Source organism: Lepidochelys kempii, chromosome 4 (genome assembly GCF_965140285.1).
Source record: "Lepidochelys kempii isolate rLepKem1 chromosome 4, rLepKem1.hap1, whole genome shotgun sequence".
Classification (NCBI taxonomy): Eukaryota; Metazoa; Chordata; order Testudines; family Cheloniidae; genus Lepidochelys; species Lepidochelys kempii.
In genome coordinates, this window is record NC_136383.1 from 91,057,778 (window position 1) to 91,080,062 (window position 22,285).

The window sequence follows — 22,285 nt, forward strand, 5'->3', positions numbered from 1 at the left end:
AAGTGGGAAATACACGACAGTGTCCTCCAATTGGTATTCCAAAAATGGGGCTATCCATTTGTATACCTGTTCGCATCAGTAACAAACCACAAGTGCCCACTTTTCTGCTCTAGGGTGGGACTAGCACCCAAGTCACTAGGGGATACATCACTCATGTACGCATTCCCACCGATACCTCTAATCTCATGAGTCGTTCACGAGATACGGACTGACTAGGCCCATATCTTACTAATTGTTCCAGTGTGGTCCAGACAGACTTGGTTCCCTTATCTGTTGCGCCTGGCAGTATGAGTGAGCAAGTTGCAGCGCTGTAAATTGCCAGTGTAGACAAGTCCTATATTAGGCCTTACTGTGCTCTCTGCAACAACACACGACTCCAAAGCCCCTACCGTCCGCAGCAGGGCACTGTTCTTCAGACACCTGAAGTGGAGCACCCACAGGGACACTACTCAAAGAAGAAAAGAAAGTTACTCATCTTGTGCAGTAACGAGAGTTCTTCGAGATGTGTGTCTCTGTGGATGCTCCACTACCCACCCTCCTCCCCTCTACTTCGGAGTTCATGCCTTGAGCTCTGCGATAGAGAAGGAACTGAACAGGTCAGGTCGTACGCACGCTAAATGAGGTGCCAATGGTACTCTGAGATGACTACTGTGCACGCGCACCCCGACCAAGCACTGCCACCAAAAAGTGGACACACCGACACCTAAAGTGGAGCACCCACTGGGAGACACCTGTCAAAGAACCCTTGTTACTGCACAAGGTGAGTAACTTCCTCTTCTTCAACAAATAGACTCCAATGTGGGCTCAGCTTTGCCTCTATCAGCAGAAACTTAAGCCTGACCTCACTGTGTTTCTTGATTCTAGGTTTAAAGTCTGCAGATTTGACACTGAACCCTGATATGAGTCTCCCCAAGACACTTCAGCCAGCTGGAGTGTGGCTCATTCACTGGTATTGGCAGCTTGCAAAATTGGCAGGGTTTAAACCCTGGTGACTGAGGAATGCAACAGTACCAGTACCCAGGAACAGGAACTGAAGTGTTTGAAAACGCTTCAAAAGAAAACTTATATCTAAAACTAACCAAAAACAAACTACTGAAACAGGTTCACGCTATATACAAATAAGAGGAAAAACTTTCACTAGCAAGGGCACACATTCCAACAATTGTCATGAGCAGTGAGAAAGCGGGTCAGGGGTGGCGCAGCACCATCATGCAGCAGCATGAGGCAGCAGAGGGCACATGAGCCACCCTGACCAGGTACTGCTGAGGGAAAAATCTCCGACAACTATGCCCTGAGAGTGCCCACACCTGAGGTAGAATGGATATGTGCAACACATTTGAAGCAAAGTAGTTACAGAGCAGATTAGTAACTGTTTCTTCTTCAGCTGATGGATGTCAGCTCCTGAATGAAGTCCATGTCTCAGGTACGGATGCAAAAACATCTTTGTGCTGAGACAGAGTTCAAGATCTGTCAAACCTGTGTGCTCCCTGTATTGCTAAATGGGTCAGAAACTGGACTCTTACAGGCAGACTTGGAACAGCTAGAGGCATTCCCTATGTCCTGTCAGTGCCAAATCCCGAGCATGTAGTGGTTTGACTTTTTGGATATGTTAGTCTTGCAATGATCTGGTATTCCTTCAGTCGCTCATTATGTTAAAAAATGGTATTGTGTGCTCTTCAGCCATGTAGAGAAGGGGTAGTTCTTCTTTTAATGGCTGAAGTCATAACCTACTCAGTAGAACCCTGTCCTGCAAAGATTTAACCCTTGCTTGACTTTACACGCTGGATTAAATCCTTGTCATGCTGAAGTCAATTGGAATTTTGCCATTGACTTCTGTTGGGGCCAGAATGTCACCCTGAGACTTCAAGGACATGCATAGGTCTTTGCAGGATCAGTGCCTCAGACAACTTTAAAGACACTTTAAGTAGTTTCTTTTAACCAGACAACTTCTGACATGATCCTTTTGTATTATAACTGACTATCTTGTCTGTTAGATTAGTGAATATGAAATATTTAACCCTAATACATTTGGTTTTCAGTTTAAATTGTTTTTGAAATGGATACATAGTTAACTGTTTTTAATAAAGAGAGTTTCCAAGTATGGGCTTCCTTCTTATAAGTTGACAATTTAAGTTTTACTTAATGTTAAATATGAATGTATCAGTTGATACTACCTGCACTATCAGCATTCCAATTCTGCAATATAATTTTGTTCAGCAAAAGGCTTATTCAGTTGAAATCTGTATCCTTCATTTGGATTGTGAGGACAAATTTGTTCTCAGTTAAATAAGAAATATCTTCAATAATAAGGATGTCAAGTGATTAAAAAAATTAATCGTGTGATTAATCACACTTTTAAAGAATAATAGGATACCATTTATTTAAATATTTTTGATGTTTTCTACATTTTCAAATATATTGATTTCAGTTAGTTACCACACAGAATACAGTGTACGGTGCTCACTTTATATTATTTTTTATTACGAATATTTGCACAGTAAAAAACAAAAGCAGTAGTATTTTTCAATTCATCTAATACAAATAGTGTAGCGCAATCTCTTTATCATGAAAGTTGAACTTACAAATGTAGAATTGTGTACCAAGAAATAACTGCACGCAAAAATAAAAAAAATGTAAAACTTCAGAGCCTACACGTCCGCTCAGTCCTATTTCTTGTTCAGCCAATTGCTAAGACAAACAAGTTTGTTTCCATTTGCTGGAGATAATGCTCCCCAGTTCTTGTTTACAGTGTCACCTGAAAGTGACAACAGGTGTTTGCATGGCATTGTTGTAGCAGATGTCGCAAGATATTTACATGCCAGATGCTCTAAAGGTTCATATGTCTCTTCATGCTTCAGCCACCATTCCAGAGGACATGCGTCCATGCCGATGACAGGTTATGCTTGATAACATTCCAAAGCAGTGCGGCCTGATGCATAGTCATTTTCATCATCTGAGTCAGATGCAACTAGCTTTTTTGGTGATTCAGTTCTGTAGTTTCTGCATCGGAGTGTTGCTCTTTTAAGGCTTCTGAAAGCATGCTCCACACCTAATCCCTCTCAGATTTTGGAGGACACTTCAGATTCTTAAATCTTGGGTCGAGTGCTGTAGCTATCTTTAGAAATCTCACATTGGTACCATCTTCGCATTTTGTCAAATCTGCAGTGAGTGTTCTTAAAATGAATAACGTGCTTGGTCATCATCCGAGATTGCTATAACATGAAATATATGGCAGAATGCGGGTAAAACAGAACAGGAAACATACAGTTCTCCCTCACGGGAGAATTAACACTTTTTTTTTTTTTTTAAATGAGCATCGTCAGTATGGAAGCACGTCCTCTGGAACGGTGGCCGAAGCTTGAAGGGGCATACGAATGTTTAGCATAGCTGGCACATAAATACCTTGCAATGCCAGCTATAAAAGTGCCATGCAAACGCCTATACTCACTTTCAGGGTGACATTGTAAAAAAAGAAGTGGGCAGCGTTATGTCCCATAAATGGAAACAAACTTGTTTGTCTTAGTGATTGGCTGAACAAGAAGTAGGATTGAGTGGACTTGTAGGCTCTAAAGTTTTACATTGTTTTGGTTTTTTGAGTGCAGTTATGTAACAAAAAAAATTCTACATTTGTAAGTTCCACTTTCACCATAAAAAGATTGCACTACAGTACTTGTATGAGGTGAATTGAAAAATATTTATTTTATCATTTTTACAGTGCAAATATTTGTAATAAAAATAATATGAAGTTAGCACTGTACACTTGGTATTCTGTGTTGTAATTGAAATCAATATATTTGAAAATGTAGAAAACATCAAAAATATTTAATACATTTCAATTGGAATTCTATTGTTTAACAGCGTGATTAAAATGTGATTAATCGTGATTCGTTTTTTAATCACGATTAATTTTTTGAGTTAATTGCGTGAGTTAACTGTGATTGACAGCCCTAATAATAGTATTAATTTATTCCTGTATGAAATACTAAAACTATAAATATACTACTACAGAAACTTTTCTAGTAATATTTATGAATTTGAATTTTATGTATGTATTTATTTTTGAAAAACAGAGGTAAGCCAGAGAATTCAAACAGCACGCCCTGCTGGGAGACAGGTGATGCTGCACTATTTGCTACCGTGGATGAATAATATTGAGTTGGTAGATTTGAAACCTTTGCCAACAATACGGCATCAAGATGAAGATGAAGAGGATTCTTTAAAAGACAGAGAAATGATGGTAAACAGCAGACGCTGGCTACGAGGAGAAGGCTGGGGATCACCACAGGCTACTGCTATGGTTTTAAACAATCTGATGTATATGACAGCACAGGTAAAACCAGTCTTTTGATGTTTCTTGTTGTTTGATTCAGAGAATTGTTAAATCCAGAAGGGGAAGAGGGGAAGTGTAGGGCTACTGATACCAGTTAGTGAGCTTTTATTAGCAAGCTGATTTAGGCAGTATGAAATTCTTCATTAGCATGGTTGTCAACTTATGCAAAAATTTTCAAAAGCCAGTTCTCCAAATTACTTGTGGGTCTGGGAGCTACCAAATAGTTTAATGAACATTCTGGGCAATTTTAGGAGAAGCACATGGCATGCTATTGAGTCTATAAAATAATAACAGGTTATTTTCAATAAGAATGTCTTAATGATCACAGGCTTAAAATTGCTGTCCCATAATTTAGATATCTAGATAGATAACTTCCTTGTGTAACTTAAAAAACAACCCAACAAGCCTACCTAAAAACTAGTGGTGAGAGAACCTCAAAGGGATTGCTCAGATTGTGTTTGTCTTCTCTGTTTCTTCATTCTCCCTGGATGATTTGTTTGTCATTCTGTTTCTTCCTGCCTCCAGGTAAACAATAGGTTTTCTTTGTTCCCTCTCCATTTAGTAAATTACATCTTTCTCCCCCCCTTCTTGTCATAGAATCATAGATTTTAAGGTCTGAAGGGACCATTATGATCGTCTAGTCTGATGTCCTGCACAACGCAAGCCACAGTATCTCACCCACCCGCTCCTGTAATAAACCCCTAACCTATGTCTGAGTTATTGAAGTCCTCAAATCGTGGTTTAAAGACTTCAAGGTGCAGAAAATCCTCCAACAAGTGACCCGTGCCCCACGCTGATTAGGAAGGCGAAACCCCCCCTGGTCCTCTGCCAATCTCCCCTGGAGGAAAATTCCTTCCTGATCCCAAATATAGCGATCAGCTAGACCCTGAGCGTGTGGGCAAGACTCACCAGCCAGACACCCGGGAAAGAATTCTCTGTCGTAACTCAGATCCCATCCTATCTAACATCCCATCACAGGCCATTGGGCATATCTACCGCTAATAGCTAAAGATCAATTAATTGCCAAAATTAGGCTATCCCATCATACCATCCCCTCCATAAACTTATCAAGCTTAGTCTTGAAGTCAGATATGTCCTTTGCCCCCACTGCTTCCTTTGGAAGGCTGTTCCAGAACTTCACTCCTCTGATAGTTAGAAACCTTCGTCTAATTTCAAGTCTAAACTTCCTGATGGCCAGTTTATATCTGTTTGTTCTTGTGTCCGCTTTGGTACTGAGCTTAAATAATTTTTCTCCCTCCGTGGTATTTATCTCTCTGATATATTTATAGAGAGCAATCATATCTCCTCTCAGCCTTCTTTTAGTTAGGCTAAACAAGCCAAGCTCCTTGAGTCTCCTTTCATAAGACAGGTTTTCTAGTCCTCTGATCATCCCAGTAGCCCTTCTCTGTACCTGTTGCAGTTTGAATTCATCTTTCTTAAACATGGGAGACCAGAGCTGCACACAATATTCCAGATGAGGTCTCACCAGTGCCTTGCATAACGCTACTAACACCTCCTTATCTCTACTGGAAATACCTTGCCTGATGCATCCCAAGACCACATTAGCTTTTTGCATGGCCATATCACATTGGCGTCTTACAGTCATCCTGTGATCAACCAATACTCAGAGGTCCTTCTCTTCCTCTGTTACTTCCAAGTGATGCGTCCCCAGTTTATAACAAAAATTCTTGTTATTAATCCCTAAATGCATGACCTTGCACTTTTCACTATTAAATTTCATCCTATTACTATTACTCCAGTTTACAAGGTCATCCAGATCTTCCTGTATGATATCCCGGTCCTTCTCTGTATTGGCAATACCTCCCAGCTTTGTGTCATCCGCAAACTTTATTAGCACATTCCCACTTTTTGAGCCAAGGTCAGTAATAAAATGATTAAATAAGATTGGTCCCAAAACCGAGCCCTGAGGAACTCCACTAGTAATCTCCTTCCAGCCTGACAGTTCACCTTTCATTGTGACCTGTTGTAGTCTCCCCTTTAACCAATTCCTTATCCAACTTTCAATTTTCATACAGATCCCCATCTTTTCCAATTTAGCTAATAATTCCCCATGTGAAACCATATCAAATGCCTTACTGAAATCGAGGTAAATTAGATCCACTGCATTTCCTTTGTCTAAAAAATCTGTTACCTTCTCAAAGAAGGAGTTCAGGTTGGTTTGACACGATCTACCTTTTGTAAAACCGTGTTGTCTTTTGTCCTAATTACCATTGACCTCAATGTCCTTAACTACTTTCTCCTTCAGAATTTTTTCCAAGACCTTGCATACTACAGATGTCAAACTAACTAGCCTGTAGTTACCCAGATCCTATTTTTAAGAAGGGGGGGGGGGAAGTGAATTATGTTAGAAATTCTCCAGTCATATGGTACAACCCCTGAGTTTACAGATTCATTAAAAATTCTTGCTAATGGTCTTGCACTTTCATGTGCCAATTCCTTTAGTATTCTTGGATGAAGATTATCTGGGCCTCCCGATTTAGTCCCATTAAGCTGTTCAAGTTTGGCTTCTACCTCGGATGTGGTAATATCTACCTCCATATCCTCATTCCCATTTGTTGTCCTACCATTTATCCCAAAGCTCCTCATTAAAGACTGAGGCAAAGTATTTGTTTAAATATTGGCCCATGCCTAGATTATCCTTAACCTTTTATCTCCTTAGACACGGAAGTTCTGAGAGTGATGTGGAAGGGTGGGATATGAGAGAGATGGTAGTGGTGTGGGCTAATCCTGTTGCTGGTAGCTGACTGAAGGCTGTCTGCTTTCCTTGTCTCATTTATTTTCTGTATGACAGCAGAGAAAAAGGGAGGGTAAGAGTGCCTGGTCCTCTGCCCAGTGGCTCCTAGTGGTGAAAGGCTAGCTTTTTAAATTAAAAAATTCCAGTAGTAAATGGTTTCTAGGACATTGTGTAGGACTGTCAGTAGCTGGGATGCATTAGTAAAACCTCAGCAGTGGCAGCTAAATCTGCATAGCTGACAAGTATGCATTCCAAACTACAGTACAAGCTTATCCAGCACATTGGGGGAATGAGGAGTGCCGGTTAGTCTCAAATTCCAGTTAACTAAGAGTTATACTTACCAATTGAATACCAATTTTCAAAGAATTAGAATACAATAAAATGAATAAAGTTTACAGGTACTCACCAATCCAGTAGTACTGCATTGCAGAGTGGTTGGTTTCTTGAAGCACTTAAGTGTATACAGGTAAAGTTTTCTATACAGTAGGTTATCTTATGACACTACATATCACCATGGGCAGTTCATGGCGTACACCAAGATCACTAAAAATACACTTAACAGTAAAACTATACTGATAATTTAATCTTTCTTTGATTCAAAAGGCACTTCAGGCTCTTGCAGTGCCTCAGGGTCATCATTATCAAAGTCAGTTATCATTGTAGATGTAGAAGGTGTAGGAGATTGGGCTGAATCTGTAATGACCCTATGACACTCCCTGGAACCTGCTTTTTTGAATAAATCCATGGTATCCACTTGTTTACTTGTCTTCTGCCTCTTTTGCATAAAAGTAGAGTGTAGAATGTGCAATTGCATAACCTCCTGGACAGTATACCAGTCCCTGTTACTAGATTAAAGATTTGTTTTGGGAGATATTAGAAATGCCGGATGATAGAGCTTTCTGGTTGATAAAGTGCTGGATAACACAGCTTTTACTATAAATTGTTAGTCTTTGCTCACTGTAGTGACCCTGAGATAATTACTTGTATTTGGGGAATATATTAAAGAGGATGAGCATTCATAAAAGCTTCAGTGTATAGAAATGGATAAAACATAGCAGCTGCTCATAAGGTTTAGGTTTCCTTTTTCTCAAGCCTCTTAAACTTATTCAATAGAAAATCCTTGCTTGAAGTTATTTATATTATTGAACTTTACAAAAGGGATATCTTAATTTTGTTTTCTAGTATGGTGATGAAGTGGCATGGTCAGAGATAGAGAATGTCTGGACTACTCTAGCAGACAGCTGGCCAAAGAATCTGAAAATAATTTTGCACTTCTTGATCAGCATTTGTGGAGTGAATAGCGAACCCAGCCTCTTGCCTTATGTAAGTACTTGATGCTACAGTCTTCCCTCACATCCTTATTTCTTTAAAATTGTATTTTATGTGTTTAGCAACTCCTTATCGAAGACCACTAAATAAATGAATAGTAACATAAAGGGTCATGATATCTCATTCTAATACAGCATGAGGCCAATGCCATCCCATTGTGTCACAATGTAACAACTCAATGCTGTGACCAGTTCAAATTCAATGTCTCCTACTTTGCAGTCTCTGATGGTAACAAGTATTTTCTATTTCAAATTATCTTCCAAAATGCAAATGTTCTCCCAGTGAGAAGACTTCCCCTTTTTGGCATGGTTGTATTTTTAGAAATGAATTCCTCTGTTCAGAAATGCATGATGATTTTTAATATTATGTTTCACTCCCTCTTTCTTCTCATATCGTGTTACCGTATTCTTTCTTCTTGCACCACCATATAGTACTGTATCTTTAAAAGAAAACTCTATTTTGACTAGGGATTAAAAAGATAAGTATTTTTCATGACTGATAAATTAATAAATGAATGATGGAATACTGCAAGGGCTACCTACAGACCTGTAGAATTGTGGAAACCTTCCAAGAATGGAGGGGCATAGGAATTATTTGTGGGTAGAAACAAGGGGTTACAGGGTGAGCAGGCCCGTTTTACCAATGGGTTCTGAGAGAAGAGCAGCACTGTTCGGAATTTTGTGGAGTAATTAATAACAAGGAACATGGTGCCAATAATTCTTTCCAACTTTTAATGAGGGAATTCCAGCTCAACCACCTCACATCACAACCCAGGATAATCTCATATACATGTTGAACCAAAGCAATGACAAAATAACCCTCTATGGTACTCTGCATTAGAGAGCCCACAGAGCAACTGTTTGCCACTAACTTCTGAGTTCACACAGAAAAATCATAATGGAGACACTGATGAGTGACTCCATCCAGTTTCCAGGATCTCTAGATGCCCCAAGATAAATTCAAGATCAATGTTATTTAGGGTTGCCGACTTTCTAATAGCAGAAAACCGAACACCCCTACCCCACCCCTTCTCTGAGGCCCTGTTCCCGACTCACTCCATCCCCCCTCTCTCCGTCACTCACTCTCCCGCACCCTCACTCACTCATTTTCACAGGACTTGGGCAGGGGGTTGGGGTGCAGGAAGGGGTGAGGGCGAGGGCTCCGGCTGGGGGTGCGGACTCTGGGGTGGGGCCGGGATGAGGGGTTTTGGTTGGATGAGGGGCCTCTGGGCTGGGGCTGAGAGGTTCGGAGTGCAGGAATGGGCTCAGGGCTGAGGCAGGGGGTTGGGGTGCAGGAGATGATACGGGGTGCGGGCTCCGAGAGGGAGTTTGTTGCCTGAGGGGGCTCAGGGTTGGGGTAGGGTGCTGCGGGCTGCAGGAGGGAATTTGGATGTGGGAGGGGGCTGAGGGCTGGGGCAGGGAGTTGGGGTGTGGGAGGGTGGGAGGGATGCAGGCTCTGGGCTCAGGCAGCTCCAGGGAAGCGGCTGGCATCTCCCTCCAGCTCCCAGGTGGGGCGGGGGGGAAGGGCTCTGTACGCTGCTGTGGTCCATAGGCGCCACCCCCGCAGCTCCCATTGGCCATGGTTCCAGGCCAATCGGAGCTGTGGAGCTGGTGCTCGGGGCGGGGGCAGTGTCCAGAGCCCCTGTGGCTGTCCCTACGCTTAGGAGCCGGAGGGACATGCTGGCCACTTCCCGGGAGCAGCGTGGAGCCGGATAGGAAGCCTCCCTACTCCGCGCTAACCGGACTTTTAATGGCCTGGTCAGCGGTAATGCCTGAAACCACCAGGGTCCTTTTTCGTTTCAGCTGAAAACCAGACACCTGGCATCTCTTATGTTATCAGAGGCTGCTGAGTAGTAAAAGAATGAGCAGTCATTTTATTCCTAACCAGGATAACCATTGACAATCTTCTGTTTCTCAGCATTGAGTTCGAAGTACTTTTTTTCTTCCTTTATTTCTTTAAGAATATAACTTACTGAAATAAGACCTCATATAGATCCCACATAGACTTAATATGCAGTTAATAGTAAAATATTTCTTTTAATTAGTTGTTTAAGATCCTGTTAAAACATATGAAGGACTCCATCGTCTTGAGATTTAAACATATGCTATGTTGCAATATTAGCACTTGAACAAGAAAAGTGGTACAAATAATATAAGTAAAATAAAGTTCATACTGTATCAGCATTAAAAGGACGCTGTATAGGGCAAAAGTGTAGGTTTATTATAACGTGATTTTACAAAACCTAATTGAAATGTGTTTCATTGTTTTTTAAAAGGTATTTCAATGAAATCATTATTTTTTTAAATGTGTGATGGCAGCGTACACAACAAACATGCAGCTATAGTAATGTATGAGAATCAGAAAGTGAAACTGGATAAAAACAAAAGTGAAACTTTATAAGTTTGCATTTTCGTTGTCCAACTTAAATTAAATACAAAAAGTAAACAATCACAATAAATGGTGAATATCAAAGTCTGTACAATTTTTAAATATTTGCATTTTAATAATAATGTAACGGGTTTTTTATAACAATGCTAAGGAATTTTTTTATCTTCGTGATATCTCAGTAAGGAATACTATCTTTGTTTATATTTCTGATGTTTACTCCTAGTGACAGATACTTAAGACATTATGATTTCTCTTAGAACTAGAATAGATTACATAAATCTTCACATGCAATGAATAGTAAATGGTCTGTATCTAAAGGCAAAGGATTGTGATGTACAGTTCACCTTCTGTTTTTTCCTCATCTTTAAAAAACAGATTCAATCTCTTATTTATATTTCTGTTTTTAATGGCAGGTGAAGAAGGTTATTGTTTACTTGGGTAGAGATAAAACAATGCAACTATTGGAAGAACTGGTGAATGAACTACAGCTTACAGATCCAGTCAGCTCTGGAGTCACTCACATGGATAATCCACCATATTACCGCATCACTTCCAGTTACAAAATTCCTTCTGTCACTTCAGGTGAGAATTCGTTTGACTAGGCTATTACTGTGTTTCAGTTGTTATTTTCTATTGTTATGAGTTAATTGGAAAATCTAAATGCAGTGCAGGCACAATAGATTTAATATAAACAAATAAAACTTTTTTTAAAAATTTTTTTTTAAAAATAACCAGACTTATTGATACCATTAAATGTCAGATTGCGTGAAACTATGTGTATGTTAAGCCTTGTCTGCACTCAAAACTTGCACTGGTTTAACTAAAGTGAGTTTTTAAATCAAGTTAGTTAAACTGATGGGAATTTTTAAATCTACTAACACAGGTTTATACTGCTGTAGTGTAAATTTGTAGCTTACTGACATAAGCAAAATCTATATATGAAAGTGTAAACTTATTTAAGAGTTTCAAGATGGGAATTTGTACTGACATGCATCCGACGAAATGGGTATTCACCCACGAAAACTTATGCTCCAATATGTCTGTTAGTCTATAAGGTGCCATAGGACTCTTTGCCATTAAAAACAATATTCATTAAACTGGTGCAAATTTTGTGTGTAGACAAAGGCCTTGGTTTCTACAAATTAAAAAACCAAGCAAACCTGAAGACTTAAAAGGACACTGTATTTTCCATGTGCCCCAGTCCTGCAGCTTGCTGAGCACTCAAGTTCTGATCCAGCAGAACACCTAAGCATCTTAATTTTAAACAAATAAATAGTCTCAATGACTTCACATACTCTAAGTTAAGAACCTTGTAGGACTGAACCCATGGAGTACAGTCAGCACAGCTTACTGGGCCACTAAAAGTCTGGTTAGTCACAATGGCCTGCTCCATATGGCTCCCAGAAGTGGCTGGCATGTCCCTCTGAATCCTAGGCGCAGCAGCAGCCAGGAAGGCTCCACATGTTGCCCCTGTCCGCAGCGTAGGTGCTATCCCAAGCACAGTCTCTGCAGCTCCCATTGGCCAGGAACTGTGACCAGTGGAAGGTGTGGGGGCGGCGCTTGCAGACGGGGGCAGTGTGGAGAGCCCCCTGGCCACCCCTCTGGCTAGGAGCCAGAGGGACATGCCAGCTCCTTCCGGGAGATGCCTGAGGTAAGCGCCAGCCCTGAGCCCCCGCCCACACACACACTCCCTCCCAGAGCCCACACCCCGCATACCCTCTCGCACTCCAAACCCCTCGGCCCCAGCCTGAAACCCACTCCTGTACCCCAAGTCCCTCATCCCTGGCCCCACCCCAGAGCCCTCACCCCTTCCCACATCCCAACCCCCTGCCCCAGCCAGGAGACTCCTCCCATACTTCGAACTCCTCAGCCCCAGCCCCCTCCTGTACCCCAAACCCCTCATCCGCAACCCCCCCTAGAGCCTGCACTCCCAGCTGGAGCCCTCACTCCCTGCCACACCCCAACCTCCTGCCCCAACTCGGTGAAAATGAGCGAGTAAGTGAAGGGGGGGCAGAGAGCAAGCGATGGATGGAGTGAGTGGGAGTGGGGCCTCGGAGAAGGGGCAGGACAAGGACGTTGGGTTTTCTGCAGTCAGAAAGTTGGCAACCCTACCCATGGATCTGTGGCAGATTCCCCTGGCTCTGGAAGTGTGGAAGACAGCCATAAGGCTTCTTTCTGAAAATCCCCTTGCCAGCGCTATTGCATGGCATAGGCTTAAGTTTCTAGGCAGTTTCTAGACATCACTGTGGCTAGTTGGCAGCCAGGGGGTCTGCTATAACACAAGCAGGCCCCCACAAATTATGCCTGGGGCCTGTCCAGGCCCTGAAATGCCCAGGCCAGCCACCTTTGGTTCCCTCCCTTTGGGCTGCAAGTTCTGTGCTGTGCCTCTTCGAGTTGCAGCACAGAATCTACCCTTGTCTTCATGTCCATCTATAAAGCATCCCACTTACATTAGCATTAAACAATAATAAACTATAAGCATTTGTGTAGCAAACTATAAAAATGTGACGTGCAGGGGGAAGAAACAAACTACAAAAATCCGAAGTGCTGATATACTTCATTTTAGGTGGAGTGGCAGAAGCACTTATATTAAAGTTGCCTAACACTTTCCGCCCACTATTTTATATATTGCTCGCAAGTTTGTCTTAAAAAGAAATAGCTAATACTAGCTACAGTACAAAGATAGTATTTTTGCACTCTAATTTCTCATTTGTTTACCTTGTGAATTAACGTATGTCAGACCCCCTAAAACCTACATTTTAGACAATTTCTGCACTTGTGGAGGCTACATATAGCTACACGCTGCACTGAAAGACAGGCTGTGTCTACATGCACTGGCATATGTAGCTACACGCTGCAGTGAAAGGCTCCGGAAGGGGGCAGCAGTGGGGAGCAGCTTCTCACTGCCAGAGCCTTTCATTGAAGCAAGAAAAGGCTCTGATGAGAGAGGCAGCAGGGAAAGGCTCTGGCAGTTCCCTGCTGCTTGAGCTTTTCGTCTCCCTGCCTCCATCCTGCTAGAACATTTTGCTGTAGCAAGGTTTCAGAGTAACAGCCGTGTTAGTCTGTATTCGCAAAAAGAAAAGGAGTACTTGTGGCACCTTAGAGACTAACCAATTTATTTGAGCATAAGCTTTCGTGAGCCACAAGTACTCCTTTTCTTTTTGCTGTAGCAAGGAAAGGCTCTGGCAGAGGGGAGCTGCCTGAGTCTTCTCCTGCCACAGTGAAAGGCTCCGGCATCAGGGGGACAGTGGACACTACACAATTAAAAATAGTAGTGTAGACATGGGGCAGTGTAGGGAGCTGTGTGGGGTATATACCCTAGGTTTCAGGCATCTAGGTCACTCTACTCGTATAAGCTGTGCCTCACCATCTACACTGCTCTTCATGCCAACCAGGTGTGCAGTGTCTGTACTCTAAACACCGCCGTAAGTGTAGACATACCCTTAGAGATGTGTGGCATGCAGCATATAGGAAAGGAAGAAATACATATTTAAAACCTTTTACAAAAAATTAACTTTCTACTAAATGCACATCATAAAGACTTGAACACAAATCCTTTATATACACAAACAAACTAAACATATTAGTAAACACTATTTCATAAGCATTAGTGACCTTACTATCAAAAATGTTCAAGATCTCTATCAAGTGAAAATGTTTGTTTATAGCAGCCCATATTTTTAAATCTAAATTATAATTATTGTTTTTTAAATTGGAATAAATAGTCCTCAATTTCTATTTGAACATATTGCGACAAAGTGTGATGAACACTTAGGTAGTATCTACACCGCAATATAACACATGAGGTGGGCCTGGGTCAGCTGACTTGGGCTTATGGGGCTATGATTGTGGGGCTATAAAATTACGGTGCAGATGTTCAGGCTTGGACTGGAGCCCTAAGACCCCGAAGGATTCCCAGAGCTCCAGCCGTAGCACAGACATCTACACTGTTATGTTATAGCCACACAGCTAGACCCCCATTACCCCCAAGCTCGAGTCAGCTGACCCAGGCCAGCCGCAGGTGTTTTATTGCAGTATAAACATATCCCTGCAGATCTTATACAGTATTGCTTTAGTACAAAGAAAATATAGATCCAGGATTTTCAGATAAATTCATACATTGCATAAACTTTTCAATATATTTACCTATCCTAAGCTATTTTTCTCTTTGTCCTTAATTTACAGGTACCACTTCCAGTAGCAATACAATGGTTGCTCCCACAGATGGCAATCTTGACAATAAGCATACAAAAGATAGTATTGAAGAGAAGTAAGTATCTCCTCAAAGACCAACAGTACTGAGTTCTTGACTATTGATAACTAGTGCAAATAACTGCAGTCTGATCGATTTCTCAGTTTACACTATATTGTTGCAGCCAATCAGATTACATATTCAAATCTCTGTTTCCTGATTGATTTATTAGGAACCAACAATGCATATATTTCTTGACCTCTAATTTACTCTTCCAGATTTGTGGATGCTCCCTATGTGGCCCTCCTATTTAAAGCTATCTGAGATATAAAAACAGAGCTGCTACAGTATCAGCCCCATAGGATTTGTGGGGCTTTTTTTGTTTGTTTTTGAAGGTTTTCCTACCTGGGGAAATTTACCAGCAGAACTATATCTGTATAATTTCTCTGGTATAACTCCCCATGTTGACACTCTTGTTCCGCTATAAAAGTGCCTTTTTCTGATTTAGTTTTTGTCATTTTGAAAACAGCATAAGCTAAAGTGGCAAAAGGTGTTCTTACTCTGGAATAAGAGTGTCCACACAGAGTTTTATACTGGTATTGCTACATTCTTATAATAATTGTGGCATAATTATGCTGATAAACTTCCCGAAGCAGACAAGTCCCATGTTATAACAAAACAAAACAAAAAATTTTACGTCTAATGGAAAGGGCTGTCTGGAGGGCAGTTTGCCTTAGGCCCCCTGTTTGAGAGGGACCCCAGACAGAGTGGTGCTATGACACCACACTCCAGGTCACAGTGCTATTCATTGAAGTTTTGCCCACCGACCCCTTGTCCCCAGTCATGACAGAGGGGCAAGAGGGCCACACCTGAGTGGCACTGTGATCCCATCAGATCACAACAACCAGAGCAGGGAGCTGGGCCAAGCCCTCTGAGACAGGAGCTGTTGTTGCAGGGTGAATGTGGAACAGGCTCATTCTCCAACCGTCCCCCAGCCCTCCCCTCAGTGTTTGAGGGCCCCCCCCCCCCCCCCGAGTACAAAAACAGTTTCAGATTTTGCCCTGGATCCTCTCTGTGTGGCTCTGCTAAAGGAGAGTTCTCCAGATATTTTTGTTGAAGGCATTCTGTGCAACATTCTGAACTTCACTTCTTTGAGTGATTGCTCATGTGTATTCCACAATAGGTGTGCATGCTCGTCTCTTGCACTGGTGCTGGAAGTTTTTCCCCTGGCAGTACCCATAGGGGGAGCGCCCCAGTGACCCCTGGAGTGGCGCCTCCATGGCGCAGTATAAGGGGAGCTGTGCTCTCCCGCCACCTTCAGTTCCTTCTTGCAGCCAGTGAAGGTGCATCAGAATTACTCTGCTCCAGCTTTGCTGTAGCTTGTCCCCAGAACTGCTTGTTCGTTCAGTATTAGTACCTGTAGTTAGTTAGCTGATCAGTTAGTTCAGTTAGTTAGAGTGCCCAGGCCGGGGCATGCCTCACACCCCGGGTTTTAAGTTGTGCGACACTTGTTGGCAGTCTGTGCCAAGGAGTGACCCACACGCGGACTGTCTGCGCTGTTTGGGAGAAACCCATATCAGCGATCGTTGCAAAATTTGCAAGTCGTTTAAGCCTCAGACCAAGAGAGAAAGGGATATTAGGCTCCAGGCTATTCTGATGGAGTCGGGGTCAGCGGTGCGGCAACCCCCGGTGCCATCAACCAGTGAGCTGCTCCCCATCCACGGGGCACGCCAAGAGGGCTACAAAGACACCTTCTTTGCAGTTCCACGATATGCATCTGAGGAAGTGAGCTGTAGCTCACGAAAGCTTATGCTCTAATAAATTGGTTAGTCTCTAAGGTGCCACAAGTACTCCTTTTCTTCTTTGCAGCAGCACTGAAGTAAACCCGGGACAGAGGCTAGACCCATGTCGGGCAGTCCTCGATCCCCACCGGCTTCTAGGCCTCTGACTCAGGTCGAGCGGAGTAGCCCGGCCCATTTGGAGCAGGCCTCCCCGGATGTCCAGATGCCCTCCGTGCCAGATGCCCGGGACGTTATGTCCATGCTGGTACCAGGAGCACCACCGACGTTGGCTCCACGCTCCAGAGGCAAGCCACCGCGGGGATCTCCGCAGTCGCCCCTGGCTCGGTACCAGTCTCGGTCGAGGGAACGTTCCCGATGCCGTTCGCTGCCCAGCAACCATTCAGGGCAAAGTCCATGTGGATCGCCCTCGACTCCCACCAGGCTGGTTGGGTTCCATCTGACCGAGACTCTCAGCACCGCTCCACCTCGAGGAGTGAATACTGACAGGACCGAGGCAGACATCGCCCAAGGTCCGTGTCTCGGAGGGGTTATCGCAGCCGGTCACAGCGTGGGTGTTGACGCCGTTCCTGCTCAGAATCCCGCTCCAAGACCCTGCCAAGGCATTGCCTCCACAGCCCCAGGCGTTGATCACCAGTGTCTCGCCGTTGCACGTCCGACCATTGGAGCCGATCGCAGAGCAGCCGTTACCGACAGTACCGGTCCTCAACCATGGGACCGCGATCCCAATGTGGGCATCACTCCCGGTCCAGGGACAGCGGCAGGTCGTATGTCAGCCCAGCCTCCATTCGTAGTCGTCCATCGATAAGCCAGACCAGCCAGGCCGAACAACCGGCTCCGCCGGTGCTGCAGCAGATGCAGTGGCACTGGGCCCTGTGGCTGGCCCAATGGTACCAGTGGGCACCCTGGCCTCTGAAGCACCGTTGGCCTCCCTCTCCAGACCTCTGAGGAAGGAGTCGATGGGACATACATCCTCGGCACCATGCCTGGAGACCGACCAGGTGGTGGACGCTTCCGTGCTCGCGGACACCCAGAGTACCACACTGGCCTCCTCGTCCTCCCCAGATGAGGCAGTTATGGCTCCGCCCCCCTCCGTTCCACAGGAGGACTTTAGGGCCCACCAAGAACTCTTAAAAAGGGTGGCATCAAACTTCCACCTCCAGAAAGAGGTGGACTCCCTGTTTAATGTGCTGTCCTCTTCGGAACCGGGCAGGGTAGCCTTGCCTCTCCATGAAGGAGTGGCAAAAATTTCAAATGCCCTGTGGCAAACACTGGCCTCGTTGGCCCCCGTCTCCAAGAAGGTGGAACGCAAGTACTTTGTACCTGCCAAGGGACACAAGTACTTATACACCCACCTGGCGCCCAACTCCCTGGTGGTCGAGTTAGACAACCACAGGGAACGGCAGGGCCAGCCAGCTCCTACCCCAAAAATAAAGATTCGTGGAGGCTGGACTCTTTTGAGAGAAAAATTTATTTGTCCTCGAGCTTTCAGTTAACCACGAGGCTCTCCTGGGCTGGTATGAGTTCAATCTGTGGGGCTCCCTGCCCAAGTTCAAGGACTCCCTCCAGGAGCATGATAGGAAGGAGTTCAAAGCGCTGGTGGAGGAGGGTACAGTGGCTGCCAGAACAACCCTGCAGGCAACTTTGGATGCGACGGACATGGTGGTCCGTCGTGGTGTCCTTGAGAAGGACGTCGTGGCTCCTGCTTTCTGGGCTGTCCAGCGAGGTGCAGACCTCCATGCAGGATCTCCCATTTGAAATGGATACAAGGCTGCATGGCATGAAAGACTCCCAAACGACCCTCCAGACTCTGGGTCTCTAAGTTCCGGCTCCGGCTAAATCTAAATTCAAGCCTCAGCAGACTCCCGCTCAGGCCACTGACCCAAAATATGAGGCCGCCTATAAGAAGTCGCGGGACTACAAGAGGTGCCCTCAGAGACAATCTCGGCCTGCCCCCCACTCTGTGCCCTCCAGGGCAAGCAGGCAGGGAAAAGGAGGTTTTGATGGGATGCTCGGGGGTGCCCTACCAGTTCTCATCAGGGATCCACCCTCAATAAAGCTTCCTTCTCCAATCAGTTGTGTGCTTTCCCCCTGGAGTGGGCGCGGCTGACCTCAGACTGCTGGGTCCTCCACACCATCTCCCGGGGCTACACCCTCCAATTTACTTCCTCCCCGCCCAACCATCCCCCATCCCTCCTGGGGGACCCTTCGCACGAAGCTTTGCTCAAGAAGGAGGTGGGGCGGCTCCTGGGCCTAGGAGCAGTGGAAGTAGTGCCCGGGGAGTTCAAAGGCAAGGGGTACTACTCCCGCTATTTCCTTATCCCAAAGGCGGACTCAGGCCCATCCTGGACCTGCGAGGTCTGAACTGGTACATGGTGAAGTTCAAATTCCGCATGGTCTCCCTGGCCTCCATCATCCCCTCCCTGGATCCCGGGGACTGGTACGCTGCCCTCGATCTGCAGGACGTGTACTTCCACATTCGTATATTCGAGTGGCACAGATACTTCCTCTGTTTTGCGGTGGGGCAGAATCGCTACCAATTTACGGTCCTCCCATTTGGCCTGTCCACTGCCCCCAGGGTATTTACAAAATGTATGTCGGTGGTAGCGGCCGACCTCAGGTGACGGGGGACTCCAGATCTTTCCCTATCTGGACGATTGGCTGGTCAAGGGCAGCTCCCGGTAACAGGTGAGGGATCATGTGATGCTCCTCCTGTCCACGTGCACCGCTTTGGGCCAGTTGGTAAACAACACCAAGTCCACGTTAGTCCTGGTTCAACGCAGAGAGTTTATCGGGGTGCTCCTGGATGCCTCGTTGGCCAGAGCCTCCCTCCCACCGGACAGGTTCAAGACTCTGAAGAGGCTCATCAATGCGGTCACAAGGTTCCTGGTGACAACAGACAGAGGGTGCCTCCAGCTCTTGGGTCACATGTCGGCGTGCATGTACGTGGTCTGTCATGTTGGACTCAGGGTGAGGCTCCTGCAGCTCTGGTTGGCCTCAGAGTTCTCCCAGGCCAGGGACAGGATAGACAAAGTCTTCACCATACCCTACTCGGTGATTACTTCCCTGTGGTGGTGGTCCGCCCCGAGCAACATGCTCCAAGGGGTCCCATTCAGGGATAGGGCCCCACCGCTGGAACTGGTGTCCCATGCGTCAGACCTGGGTTGGGGGCCCACATGGGGAACATTCAGACCCAAGGTCTATGGTCGGCTCAGGATCTGACCCTTCACATAAATGTCAAGGAGCTCAGGGCAGTATGGCTGGCGTGCGTGGCCTTCCACTCGCACCTGGAGGGCAGGGTGGTCAGGGTCCTCCTGGACAACATGGCCTCGATGTCCTATATCAACAGGCAAGGCTGGTCCTGATCCTCTCCCCTCTGCCATGAAACCCTTGTGGGATTTCTGTATAGCCCATGACATCTACCTGAAGGCCTTCCATCTACTGGGCACCTGGAATGTGTGGGCAGATTGCTTGAGCAGGGACTTCTCCTCTCAGCACGAGTGGTCTCTCCACCTGGAGTTGGCCCACAGGCTTTTCTGACTGTGGGGGACCCCCCAGGTGGACCTGTTTGCAAGTCGACAGAACTGGCACTGTTCCTGGTTCTGCTCCAGGGCAGGGCTGGGATGGGGCGCTATCTCTGATGCCTTCCTCCTGTCCTGCTCAGACCAGTTTCTCTATGCCTTTCCTCCGTTTCCACTGATCAGCAAGGTCCTGGAAAAATTAAAGAGGGAAAGGGCCCAGGTCCTTCTGATTGTTCCAGCATGGCCCAGGCAACATTGGTATGGGACCCTCATGGACCTGGCGGTTGCTCTGCCGGGGCCATTGCCACTCCGCCTGGACCTGCTCTCCCAGGACCGGGCTGCTTTCTCCACCTCAGTGGTTAGGTAGGGAGGAAAGGACATGCTCAGAAGGGGTTCAACGCGTCCTCCTAGAAAGCAGGCAGCCCTCCACGCGCCGTGCCGCACCTACTCAGCAAAGTGGTCCCGGTTGTCCAGATGGGCGAATGAGCGGGGCATTTCCCCGGTGTCTGCCCCGTTCCAGCTTATCCTGGACTACCTTCTCCACCTTAGAGCCCAGGGCCTGGCATCCTCGTCAGTCAAGGTCCACTTGGTGGCCATATCAGCCTTCCATCCACCAGTGCAGAGTCACACAGAATTCTCCCATGCTATGACTGGCCGGTTCCTCCAGGGGTTGGACCGACTCTTCCTGTATGCTAGGCTCCCGGTCCCACAGTGGGACCTAAACCTGGTGTGGGCCTGTTTCACGGGACTCCCGTTTGAGCCACTAGCCACGCGCTCCTGGTCCAAGTTCTCATGGAAAGTGGCCTTCTTGGTCGCAATCATGTTGGCCAGGTGGGTCTCGGAGCTCAGGGCCCTGACATCCAAGCTTCCATACATGGCTTTCCATAACGACAAGGTCCGGCTCCGTCCACACCCTGAGTTCTTCCCGAAGGTGGTTCCTGCCTATCACATGGGTCAGGACATTTTTCTACTGGTCCTCTGCCCCAAGCATCCAGTGAGGTGCGCCGTATCCACACGCTCAATGTGTGACGGGCTCTGGCTTTCTACCTCAAGCAGACCAAGCCGTTCAGAAAGTCCTTTCAACTGTTCATCGCCTCAGCTGAGTGCATGAGGGGTCGGTCAATCTCCACTGAGCAGCTCTCCAACCGGATCACTTCGTGCATCCGTACCTGTTATGATCTGGCGGGTATCCCCCCGCCACCGATTGTGAAGGCGCACTCAAGTCGAGCGCAAGCCTCGTCTGCTTCTTTCTTGTCCCATGTCCCCATCCAGGACATTTGTAGAGCTACCACCTGGTCTTTGATTCATATGTTCACCTCACACTATGCGATTGTCTCCCAAACCAGGGATGACACCGGGTTCGGCAGGGCTGTACTCCGTCCCAATAATTTGTGAACTCCTACCCACCTCCAACAGATATAGCTTGGAATCAACTATTGTGGAATACACATGAGCAATCACTTGAAGAGGAAAAGACAGTTACCTTTTCCGTAACTGGTGTTCTTCAAGATGTGTTGCTCAAGTGTATTCCACATCCCACCCTCTTTCCCCTCTGTCGGAGTTGTCTGGCAAGAAGGAACTGAGGGTGGGGGGAGCGCTCAGCTCCCCTTATACCGTACCATAGAGGTACCACTCCAGGGGTCGCTGGGGCACTCCCCCCTACGGGTACAGCTAGGGGAAGAACTTCCGGCACTAGTGCATGTGGCGAGCACATACACTGATTGTGGAATAGACATGAGCAACACATCTCGAAGAACACCAGGAAAAGGTAACTGTCTTTTCTAAGAGATATAACACAGAACTTGGAGCCCAGGAGGTTGGGCAGCTCAGGTAGCTTTTAGCCACCTTTGCACCTTCCCAGTCTTCAGCTATTCTTGGGGCTGGAGAAGACTCCAGCTAAAATAGACAGTGCTAGAGGCCTATCTGGGTTACAGCAGTCCCCCTGGGCTGACTTCTGAGCTTCAGCCCTAT

General features: G+C 45.8%; 1 protein-coding gene across 11 annotated transcripts in view; it reads left to right on the forward strand.

Annotated features, from left to right (window-relative positions):
• LOC144929103 (protein furry homolog-like) overlaps positions 1 to 22,285 on the forward strand; it is a 349,363-nt gene that overhangs the window by 212,497 nt on the left and 114,581 nt on the right. For all 11 annotated transcript variants that reach the window (XM_078852535.1, XM_078852539.1, XM_078852543.1 and 8 more), the window contains 4 exons: positions 4,071 to 4,330; positions 8,268 to 8,408; positions 11,216 to 11,384; positions 14,988 to 15,072. In XM_078852535.1, the coding sequence (XP_078708661.1) occupies positions 4,071 to 4,330; positions 8,268 to 8,408; positions 11,216 to 11,384; positions 14,988 to 15,072 (655 nt within the window). The remainder of the gene's footprint in view (positions 1 to 4,070; positions 4,331 to 8,267; positions 8,409 to 11,215; positions 11,385 to 14,987; positions 15,073 to 22,285) is intronic.